This window comes from Limulus polyphemus, unplaced genomic scaffold, assembly GCF_000517525.1.
Source record: "Limulus polyphemus unplaced genomic scaffold, Limulus_polyphemus-2.1.2 Scaffold4434, whole genome shotgun sequence".
NCBI lineage: Eukaryota > Metazoa > Arthropoda > Merostomata > Xiphosura > Limulidae > Limulus > Limulus polyphemus.
The window spans coordinates 46,965-60,160 of NW_013670044.1; the positions used below are offsets into that span (position 1 = coordinate 46,965).

Here is a 13,196-nt window from a genome sequence, read left to right on the forward strand (position 1 = left end):
GGGTGTACAAAGCTGCCATTGTCATGCTTCAGGCCTCCAGTGCACAGAGTTCTGCTCATGTAATGGAAGGGAATGTAATAATGCAAAGGAATTGATTATGGACTCTCACAGTGATGATGATGACTAAACAGCCTTTTGCATTTGTTTGTGTATATGTGTGTGTTTGAGTGAGGAATAATAAAATATGTTACTATGCTTGCATTTTTTCCTTAATGGAAACAATACAAATTCTGTTAAGATATCACAAGAACTGATGGATGTTATTGCAGATTTAGTGATTTAGGATGCAGCTTTTTGGGTGAAATTTTTGACAAGGGTACCTGTAGATATCCATGTTTAATAACATGTCAAAATGGGTTAATTATTTCACAACCATTTTTTTGGACTTAGGAGATACTAATACGCAAAAAATATAGTTGTACCTTGTTCTATCAAATAAAACCTCAAACAATGAAATATTATAAATAGTGTCAGGGTATAAGTTAAAAAAATCATGTCCAGAAATGGCATAATTCATCACAATGGCAGATTAATCATATAAATAAGATAAATTATGTCATACAGTATTGAAAGCCATTATACAAGCTTCATTTTGGTACCACTGGCAGAGTTATTACAATTATCATGACTTTTGATGCAGTGTTCCACAGCACATGTTTTTTGCCTAGGGTACATATGAATATCCATGTTTAATAACATGTCAAAATGGGTTATTTTTTTCACAGCCATCCATTTCACACTTCTAACATACCAATGCATTAAAAAATATGTTTGTGTTTTGTTCTACCATGGGAAGGGGTTCACCATCAGAACAGGCCTTATTCAACAGCACTATAACTGCCAGAGGTTTGGCCACATGAAGATGTGCATTGCAGCCACACAATACATCTGGTGTAGCAGACCACACATAGTCAACCTGTGCCCCAACCCCAGAGATAGCACATTCTGCAGTAATTGTCAAGGATCACATGCAGCCTTCTACCGTGACTGAGTTAAGGAGAAACTAAGTACACCCACAAGAAACTATCCCAATAACCACAATCAACATTCCAGCAACCCATGAACACAAAAAGAACCTTAGACACAGGTAATTGTTTATCTATTTGGCATGTAAGACCTATCCCAACTGGACCAACACCATGGAAGACATAAGCTGAAGCAACCAGAAAACCCTCACCAACTCCCACACTCTAACAGGTAGACAGTGTGTTTATGGAACATATTGTTGCCTTTATAGCAAATGCTATAACCAAAGCTCTTTTCAACAACATCACCTCCAGGTCACAAGACACCCACAACAAACCACCCTAATGACCACAATCAACATTCCAGCAACCCATGAACAAAAAAAGAAGCTTAGACACAGGTAAATGTTTATCTATTCAGCAGGTTAGGCCTATCCCAACCGGACCACCACCATGGAAGACATAAGCTGAAGCAACCAGAAAACCCACACCAACTCCTACCCTATACTCTACCAAGTAGTGTGTTTAAGGAACACATTGTTGCCTTTATAGCAGATGCCATAGCTAAAGCTCCATTCAGCAACATCACCTTCAGGTCACACCTGATGCATGAAATTTGTTCCACAGCCATATTCTATATGGATATCAACAATGCTGACCCAGTTGTACTTACAGAGTATTTGAAAAAATGCCAAAACAGTGAAATTCAGGTAAGATAATTTCTATTCTGTATGTTAATATACAAGGGGACTTAAACTACAAAAACTTGGAACTCTTCGACACCTGTAATAAACAAGAAATTGAAATTGTCACTGTCAATAAAACGTTACTCAACTAAACCTTGAAATTAATCTTGCAAAACCAATACTCCAGAAGAACTACCATCGTAGACAAAAAGATAACTTTCCAAAACCCTATCAATCCCTGCAGTAATGAATCTGTCCTTTTGAAAATGCATATAACAACAATCCTACAACCACAGTGCTAGCAATATATATATTTCACCAAGCACAAAATCCAGCACATGGTTTATATTGAATATAATTGACAACTTAAATACATAAATTATAGGAAACCTCAACTCTTAACACTGTAACTTCCACTGCAAAACTACTAACACAAACAACAGAATATTACAAACATCAACTAAAGACAATGATCTTACCATCACTAACGACAATTCCCCAACTCATACCCAAAATGATGGCTCCAATGACATATTAGACCTAACAATTACCACTCATAACATGTTACCACTTACATTCAGCTTCAAGGTATTACAAATCATAGGAGATGACCATAACTCCATCTCTCTTACCATACACCACAGCCAACAACACTTTACTTCACTAAGACTAATTGTGATATATTCAGAACTAAACAAGATGAAATAGTCCTTGAAACATATGCATACACCACAAATCATTCCAGAATTGACAGTTATGCCAAAAACATTACTGAAGCCATCCATTCATCCCTTAAGGTGTCAGACCCAAAGAAAAAGAACATAATAAACCATCACACATGAAAATTAACACTGCAAGTTCATAAACGCATTTGAGAAAAAAAAAAGACACTTAAGACACCTATTCATTTCTGTTAGAGACACACATCAACTCAAGGAAAACAATACTATTCACGAGCCAGTGAGACAACAACAAGATGTCAACTGGGAACAATCTCCTCCTCAGAAGACATTGCTAGATAAAACCCAGCAACTTTCTGGAAAAACTAAAGATGTTATATAACCTATCACATTAGCAGTCAACTCACAACCTAATATGTAACAACAAAACCACAATAATGGACAGTGAAAAGACAGACCTTTTTGCTGAATATCATTCTAACCTTCTTACAACACCTGAACAAACCAAATTCCATACCCAGCATTACAATATAGGTAATACTCACTTCAACATCAACTCAAATCTATATCAACCAGTGTTCCAGGTAAAATATGATTAAATACAAACCAACAGTAGTACACAAGATTCAGATAACTATTTCACTAGACCTATAACAAAAACAGAAATATAACTCATTATCAAAAAACTCAAAAATTCTGCCCATGGCAAAGATGACATATTGAATGTAACAACCTAAAATTTAACAGATAACTACATAAACTACCTATCCAACTAATTCCACCTCTCATTAAATCTGGCTACTATCTATTGTCTTTGAATAATCAAAGTCATACCAAAACCCAAATAAGAGCTACATAATCCAACTGATTACAGACCTACAAGCTTATTAAACTGTATCAGTAAACTATTAGAAACAATAATAGCTAAAAGATTAGTACACTACCTATAAACAAAGAACATACTATTTGATATCTAAAACCCTTCATGGAAAAACAAACAGACAGCCGACCACTTGTGGAGACAGGGTTTAACAGCAAACATGCTATAGTAGCAGCATTCCTTGACATGAGAAAAGCTTTTGACTTAGTATGGCATAAAGGCCTACTGGTTAAACTTTCTAGCATTAAGCTATCACAGATATATGTATGATGGATATCCAATTTCCCATATAACCATTATGCAAAGGTAAAAATTAACAACAAAATATCAAACTCATTTTCACTACAAGCAGGAGTCCTCCAAGGCTCAATTCTATTATACATCCTTTTTGTTAATGACATCCCCTTTCTGAAACCAACTTCTACATACATGTCACAGTATGCTAATGATGTAGCCATATGGAGCACTCCATGTGACCCCTTCGTTGTTGCACAAGAGTTCAAATATCACTAAACCATCTCAATTCACATTGTGACAAATAGAGAGTAGCACTCAACTCAAGTAAGACACAAGCAATAGTGTTCCACAGACAAATTAACAAGAAAAGAAAAGAACTCCCAAGGTGAAACTCAAGATACATGACACACGCATTACCTTTTCAAGCACTGTCAAATCTTTAGGAGTTACTTTAAACAAACAATTAACTTGGATCAATTATTCAAAAAGATTAACACCAATGCTAACCAAAATATAACTATCTTAGAAAAGTCAGAGGGAAAACTCAAAGGATGTAACCCAGATACAAAAATAACAATATTTAAAGCATGTACTTGAGTTCAGAAACATGATGACATTTAATATGTTCAATTACTTATTTTAGAAATTGCAAATTCATCAAAATAAAACAATAAGATTAACATACAGGCTACTAACCTATATCCATAAATTTATCTTAACTCAATATCCAAAATTCATACCAAAAAATATTGCATCAACAATCTTGCTACAAAATATTATAGATGGCTGAAAATCCAAGTACATCAACAAATCAATTCCCATCATTAGCAGCAACACCATTAACATGGTATACATACATACATGTCCCCATTTAACAACACTAAAAAATAAAGAATCAAGAATAAATGTATATTAACATATGTATACCTTTTCCCCAATTTAGGCACACAGACAGAGCAATGTTTGGGTATACTATTTAATGCCCCAGCAATGAAAGTGGGTTTTTCTCCTGGCACTCCTGTTTTCCCTCTAAATGTAAGTTTATGACATTAGATTTTTTGATCCAGTCAAGGCACTTGGGCTGCTGTTCAAATAGGTCCATATGCCCCCCTTTTTTTTATTGTTGAAGTATTCTTAGAGCTGTCAACTAGATAAACACTGACTGTTCCAATCACCAAATAACTTCTCAAGCTTTCTTCATGCTCTTCAGATGTCTCAGGACAAAAATTCACATTTTAAAATCCTTGTATACTTTAAGTCAATTAAATTGTCTCTAATCCTTTTCTAAGTAGCAAAAACATAACTTTAATCATAGGCTCAACAAAGAGACCAGAAGCATTATACACTCCTACACACCGGGCAGATGCAAAAACATTTAAAACTTTAAATTCCGTACATTCTACACTGCCTAAAACTAGTTTTATTGTGTTAAAAGCAAACAATTTCTCTTTTCATCATAAAATTCTAACTGAGTCAATGCTGTTCCATTTTAAAAATCCCGCCATGAATCAGAAATGCCACTGGGTTGACTATAGCAGTAAATCCACCATGAAAATTCTATTATATTTATTAATTCTGCAACATAAATATAGTGAGATGGTCAAACTTAACTGTATTAGCTGCCAAAAAAGTGATCATAAAACTTTTATTTAAAATAAAATTGAGAAGAAACTGTACTAAGAATATTGCACAGAAACTATTTTCATTTAAGAAATGTATAACAAGTCTTATTTAAGAACTTTCTCATAGATAATTAAAAATAAGTAAAACTGATTAATATCTTAAAATTTTGCAAAAAGAAAAGGGTTTAACCAATCTGTTTTTAAGTTGTGACATATATCTAAGTGTAATGCTTACTGTAAGTTGAAAATTCTAAATATTAAATTATTCATACTATCTGTTAGTTATTTTATTAAAGGATTACATAATTTTTCATGGATAAATGATAGAAAATTCAATATTGTTTGCTACATTTTTTGAAAGACAAAGATAAAGAGTATTCCTCAGCCATGCTTTTCACAAAACATGTAGGATATGACAAGCAGTATCCTGCAAAGTAATTAGTATAGTTTCTTTAAAAAAAGTATTTAGAATTACAACATTAAACTAACAAATGGCAGGGGTTTACAGAGTTTAAGGCAACAGTCACGATGAGACATGGTTTTGAAAAACAGAAGTATCCAATGCTTTGTAATTAAGTAAAAAAAAGGATTATGTACAGATCTAAGGTGGACTACTAATAAAGATAAGGGCTAGATAGATATGAGATGTCTTTTTGGTAAACTAGAATAAGATCACAATAAAGAAGTTTCCCTTACACTCAAAATTTAAAATGAGCTACGTTTATGAGAAATTACTAATATTAATACGTACAAATTCATAGTCATTGTTATTACAGTTTATTAATAGTTCATGTATTTTTAGAAATTCAGTTTCAATGTTGATCCCTAAGATTTTGCTGAAATGGTGCCACTGCAGGAATGACTGAGGTAAATCTGCCACAGTTTGTACTTACAGATATGATACTGATGATATTAACTGATATAAATAAAGAGAGCCTCATGCAGTACAGATATTCAGATATAAAGTTTATAAACAGAAGTTTCAGAAAACAAAGCAAAAATTGTTAATCTAAATTCAACACTATTCAAGACTTTAGTCTACTTCACTACATATTTTATTTTAGTATGCTTGCTTCCTGAAAATTGTTCTACCAAGTCTCATGTTTTAAACATAAAATTCAACCTTTTGTAGTTGTCTCTTAAAAATTCACATTATTATAATACTTTCAATAATAATCTTGGTCCTTAATATAACATTTTTAGGAAATACCTGATAATGTCTTTTAACTAAATAATGTGGCTGGCTAATTGTGTAATCAATTTATCATCTGGAATTATTCTAAAAAAACATTTTATCTCATTTTCATTTATCATTAGAAAAAAAAACAGTCTTACAAAATGCTTTTATACTGTATGTGGATTTGATGCTAAATGCTTCCATTACTTTAAAATATTTTTCTTAAAATGACAAATTATATTAAGCATGAAGTTTTCTATGTGCTGAATATTATGCATTATGTTATTTAAAAGATTTAACAAAATTGTTTCCTTTGAAAAGTAAAAGTACATTATGTCATATTCCAAATGAAAACTTGAAATTAAAGGAATAATATTATTTTAAATAGTTTTAACAAAACTGAGTATTATAAAATTTGCTTTCTTTTTAAATATATTTTATTTTTAAATATATAAATGAGCAAAACCACTTTGTACCTAGTGTAACTTGGCACTTTAACTGGATTCTATAACACAGAGAAATCCCTTATTAAACTGCAAATTTATGTGAAACACCTTAAAACAGGTGCTATTAGTTTTGTATTACACAAAACAATGGGCATACAAAAGTGTGAAAGTGTGAATTTTGCTGTCTTATTCTAATGTGTTTACAAAGTTCCATTTTAAATACATGTATGTACAATAAAAATGCATCAAGTAACTTACCTTCAAACAATACAAATCAGTCATTGATAATCAATGTTTTGAAAGTAAAAAAATAGTTTCAATGTATTTAAATATTCTACTTCTGTGGCAAATTTCAAGAAAGATTTTTTAAGGTGCATCTGCCTTTTACCTTTGACAGTCTGTGAATTAACCAAGCTCTATATATTTTTAATATACACAGAGACTAGAAAATCACAAAAATGTTTCAAGGTTTAAACTTCACCAAAGGTATGTTTTTTGATGAAAGACACTTATCACACACCCACTCGGCATATACTTCTACAGTAAGGAGGTGAAAAGCTGCATCTGTGAGCCCTGTGCATATCCGGTGAAACCAGAAATTGCATCCACTCTCACAAAACACAGCTTGATCATTGTCATGAACTTCTTTGTGACATATTCCACATGGATAGATGGGTGGAGCATTAGGATTCTGGGGATTAAACACCATGGGTTGATCTGGTGGGTACATCTAGAAGACATAAAATGTTGTACAATATATATTTACACATGCTGTATATGATATATTTATTAACAAGAGATAATATTTATTACTATTACCTGCAGTAGTCTAGTATATGTGGTAGTTGTTTTCTGAAGGTCAGACCAGTGTTCTTGTGAACTGCATAAAAATCAGGTCTGATGACAGTATAAATATGTATAGAAGTTAAATTATAATTTCAAAAAGGACAATCAAAAATTAATAGCTTATGAAATTTATGTAATATTATGATGTCAAACTTTCAACATTAAAAACCAAATCTTAAACCATCATTTGGCATTCTGTTACACTTACTGTTTATACAAACTGTTCTAAAAAAATATGAACTATTTTAATGTGTTTGAATAATATAGCCCAGAGAGAATAGTGTGTTAACTTTTTCTGAATTTCAAGACCACAACAGTCTATTTTGTGTACATCTTATTTATATGGACACTTTTATATACTGTCATAATGACATGTTATTTTTCTACACTGAAAATGTATTTCTGACAGATCTTATTTCTGCTCGCATACAAAGCTATTCTCATTCAGCGCTGCCCTCTATTTTCAAAAATATTTTAGCATGCCACAAGCCTTTCACTCCCATGCAACTCTCGATTCCCATGGTTTAACTGATTCTTGCATGCAAATTGTCACGCAAGAAACCTCAACCAATAGTAGTGCCATATACCCATGCGACTCCTATTCTATTCTACTTAACTATCACTTTGAGTTTACACAGAAATATAAGCACTAGTAGACAATGGGAAGGAAGGGTGGGAAGTGCAAGTGGAAATGAGTAGCTATAAGAAACACATTTTCAGTGTAGGAAAATTATAACTTCTGACAAGGTACCTTACTTCTTCTCACATGCATAGCTAGTGCAAGGGAGAAAGTAGAAGCTTCCGAAGAACACCCTAACGAGGGAACCCTCTAATAAGAGGATTATGCATAGGAGATTGCACCACTTCTGTACCAGGTGGAAAATTATAGGGAGCACATCCCAATGGGAGAGAAAACAGTTGGACAGCAAACATAACTACAATATACTATAATTTCAATCTCCCTAATGAACAGATGTGCCCCAAAGTGTAGAGTGGCTAGGGGGCAATGGACTGTACACATCAAGACAACTGTGTCCAAAACTTATCCACTGATAACCAACATCCATGAGGGGATAGGATGAGGATCAGGCCATCGGTAAGTCAACTACAATTCAAAACTCAACCACCAGAGGTAGGAAAAAGAATCATACCGTCTTCACCTCAAGTTCAGCCGACTGCAGGGAGAAATTCCACCACTGATCTGTAAACAGGGCACATGTGAGAAGAGTGAAATAACATACATACATATCCCATTCAAATCAAACAGACCAGAACAACCTCATGCGCAGTAACATCATCGGCATAAAGACATCGAGGGGTACCACAAGAGGAAGAAGTGGAACAACCAACAAGCGCACCCACCATGACCCATGACACTGGCATTGTGCACTCGAGGTGAATTGAGTGAGGGACCAGGGACTCCTTGAACACATGTGAGGACTTATTTTGATTGGTTCAGCTCTAAATCCAAAACTCATCCACTGATAACCAACAGGGGTAGGATGAGGGATCCCAATCAAAGGGGTGAGCTGTATTTATGCTGGCACAATACATGTGTGAGTATATCATGTTGATTGGTTCAGCTCTAAATCCAAAACTCAATCACCGGGAACCGACTTCCACATGGGCGGTAGAATAAGGGATCCTAATCATTAGGATGGCACACTCCAAAACTACAACATCACCTCGGACAAACTCGTGCAGAGATGGAGCGTCCATTTGGAGGACATCTCGTCATCTACACCAGAATGGCAGGGATGGGCAACAATCCCCTTCTGCTTTACCCATTAAGTCCATGAACAGACATAGTTATGAAGCAAAGATATCTTGATAAATAACCAATAAATCATCTTGTGGAACACCCCATCTCTAGTTTTATGTGATTGTAATGAACAGTGCAATTTGTGGCCATGAAAAATTATGAAAGTGAAGTCAACATGTCTTTACAGTGTGGGTTTTAGTACAATTCTAAGTGATTGAAGTATACCAGGACAGGCACTACTCATCACAGAGTGGGATCCTGGTCAAAACATTAAACAGGCCCCTGAAAAATAATATATATATAACCAAAGAAAGAAAACTTACCCAGTTATTACCAAAGAGTGAAGGATGGCAACAGGTGTAAGACAGTACCCTGATGAGGAAGAAACAATTACCTAAGGCAGAAAATGGGAGATGAATGTATGAGGTGTAGTCCCAGTGCTCGAAAGATGAAGTACCTCCAACAGATGACGTGGTTGAGATGCAGATAAAAGGTAAGGTGCCTGAATGGAGTAAAGACTCCAGGAATTGATTACAGGAAAGAGAAGACAAGGAGTATAAGGCCAATTGAATCACAAGCCGAACCTAATGGGTAAGAGAGGAAGGGAAAAAAAAAACTAACAGAGGAGTGGTGCAAGGGAAAGAAACTGTGTGAAATGGAGTCAGTGGAAAGAAGCCTTGAAAGAAATATAGCAACCCAAGCATGTACAGGACAGAAAAGGTCATTCAGATCCGACCAAGAATAAAGGTGGAAAATGGCAAGAAATTATTGGGTTTGTTTTGTTTTTACTTTTGTGCAAAGCTACACATGGGCTATCTGCACTAGCCACCATCACCCACTGCCAACTCTTGGGCTACTCTTTTACCAACAAATAGTGGGATTGACTGTCACATTATAACACCCCCACAGCTGAAAGAGTGAGCATGTTTGATGGGATGGGAAATTGAAACCACAACCCTCAGATTACAAATCAAGTACCCTAACCACCAGGACATGCCGGACTGGTAAGAAAGGAAAATGACGAAAAGAATATTCCACGTGAGCCCCCAAAGAGTAGGTTAGTAAAATCGATCCAAAACAAAAAGAACATATTAAGCCAAAACAGCTGGGAAAACCAGATCTGTGCTGGGCAGGAAGGATTAATTAGAAAGATCTGATCCAGAGTGTCATGGATGGTCAAAATCACCTTACGAAGAAGTGACAGAATGAGAAAAACTAAAGTTATAAACTGGATCTAATCCTGTCTGAACGTACTGACAGCCAGGGCAAGTGGATGATGAACCAGAGACCAGAAACAAAAGAGGTAACTTGGAATTGAGAAAAGAGTCAAATGCTTCCCATTGGGGAATACTCCACAGGAGGCAGAGTCACCAAACATTTGAGGATTGAGAGGCCACTCCTTTGGAGAAAGTGCTTTGAGGCTAGAAAGACAATCTGCAACAAAGACGAAAGCATATAGAACATGACATGCCAGGGACGTATGTCATGTGTATGGGTTCCAAAAAGGGAGATCCACAGTCTACCCCAAAGGGAAGAAGAACGAGTGTCCTCTTAACAAGTTATACAAGCCACTACCATTGAATAGTCAGAATGAAACATGATTAGTCAAATCCAGACAAGAGGGAGAAAGTGAACTCAAGCATGTTGGACTGATGGAAGTGCCAGTGTGTTAACATGGTAAGACCCTTTGTCCGTAGACCATTGTCCTAAAGCCTCCTGCTGATCGACCCATGCCCCCCAGCTTTGGAGATGAGCATCAGGGAAGAGAAACAAACCTGGATGAGGGGGAGGGATCAGTAAACCAACCACGAAGGGGACATGTTCAACCACCAACACATAGTCAAAGACAGAAGGAGGAAAGTTAAGAGGATAATCCAAAGAAACCCTAGCACAAGACCATTGATTGTCCAGCATCTAGTGAAAAGATCACAAATGTGCCAAACTCAAAGGGAGAAGAGCTTCCATAGAAGAAACATCCCCCAAAGCATTAGAACCTTGCTAGCTATAAGATAATGAACCATAATGGGGCGTGGATAACAGAAAGCTCCATCGATTGCATTCAATAAGGAGAATGGATGGTCAAAAAAACATTCCCGAAATAGCTGAGATTGTTAGGTAGGTAAAAGGAAAAACTTATTCAAATGTAAACTCCAACCACCCGAGCTGCTTGTGTAAGAAGCAAATGAATATGTTATGACCATCCCCATTCAGAAGGAGCTAACTGAAGCCATATGTCCAAGTAGTAGTGTTAGCAAAATCCCGTAAAAATGCAGAAGTCAGGTAAAACATAGACCATATGACAAAAGACATATGGAATTGCAAGAAGTCCAAAGAGCAAGTTACGAAACAGGTACCAAATCATGTGGGAAAAAAACCTAACATAGTGTCTCGAGAAATGAAATATAAGAATGTGTAACGTGGGCATTCTCAGTCCTACAGAAATTGCCCACCTGATTGTGATCAAAGACTACGTATTAAAAATGGAAAGAACCAAGAAGCGATTGAGGCGGAACTGATTGATTCACAACTTGAATCAGCATTGAAGATACACGAACCATAATGTCTGGAGAAGGAGGAGAAATTTATACTGTGAAAAGTGTCTAAAAAGTCTGAAGTAGGCATAGGAAGGCAAACTGACAAAATCGTCCTAAATGGGTTTGGCAGTTGTAGGAAGAAGGTGAGCAATATTGGGAAAAGGTAGGGCATACCCTGGCCCCCAGGGGTATTCACAAACTAAATTAATTGTAAGAAGTATAAATTATAAAGAATTATGAAAATGAAATAGTCGATATAATATAAATTTAAGTAAGTGTGTAGTGAAATATATATATATATGTATAAGATGTTATGTGTTGAAGAAAACAAGAATGTTAAATGTTGTAAAGAATTACTGAGTTCAAGAACTGGGTAGAAATATAAAATAATTCCACTTCGGAATAAGTTACTGTGACAGGAGTCCACACAAACAAAATTAATTGAAGAAATATAAGAGATAAATAATAACAAAAATGAAATAGACATTATATTGTAAAATTAAGTAAGTTTGTATTGACAACAACATATGTATGAGATGTGATGTCTTGAAACAAAAAACAATATAGTTAACCTAATTTACATCATACTAGTAAGATGGATTACAGGTAATCCTAAAATAACAAAGACCCATGTTAAGCCTAATCTAATGTTATAGGACAAAGGATACATTTAAGTTCTAATTTCAAACTTAACTTGATTATGAGTATTGACCAATCTAACTAAACTTATGTACCTACAGAAAATGATATTAACAGTAACAATATTTAAAAACCATAACTGTATAAAGCTTGACCTTTCCAAAGTCAGCAGACCATATTTCAAAACATGTGGGCACCCAACTTCAAGTTGAAGCCTGATGAAGGTCAGCTCATTTGACGATCAATCTCCTGATGAAGTAAAGCCGATAATTCCATAGTTGAGGACCACCTCCTGAAGCCTGTGTAAGTGTGCTTATAGAAGATATAACCTTCGAAGTGATAACTTAGAATTTGGAATTCATAATTCAAAAGTAGAAAAATGTTGTAAAGAATTATTGAGTTCAAGAACTGGGTAGAAATATAAAATAATTCCACTTCAGAATAAGTTACTGTGACAGATTTATTATTATATATTTATTTTAATATCAATGTTTGTTTAAATTAAATTCATATTTAGAAATGTACATAAATTGTGCTGTTAAATATGTATTGCAAAACTTCTGCCTATTTTCTAAAGTTGTAGAAGATTCTCAAGTGTAAGAATCAACAATACATGGGTGTACGTAAATGCTAGTGTTAGTGTCAGTATTGTTATGTAAAACTGAAATTTTGAGAAACTCTTCACACGGCTGTAAATATAACCAACGTGACGTGCCAAAAAG

The 13,196-nt window shown here is 34.9% G+C and overlaps 1 protein-coding gene across 1 annotated transcript in view; it reads right to left on the minus strand.

The window, feature by feature from the left end:
- Positions 1–6,021: 6,021 nt before the first annotated feature.
- LOC106471146 (protein pygopus-like) overlaps positions 6,022–13,196 on the minus strand; it is a 32,302-nt gene continuing 25,127 nt past the window's right edge. The window contains exon 4 of the mRNA XM_013931732.2: positions 6,022–7,423. Coding sequence (XP_013787186.1) covers positions 7,157–7,423 — 267 coding nt within the window. The 3' untranslated portion in view covers positions 6,022–7,156. The remainder of the gene's footprint in view (positions 7,424–13,196) is intronic.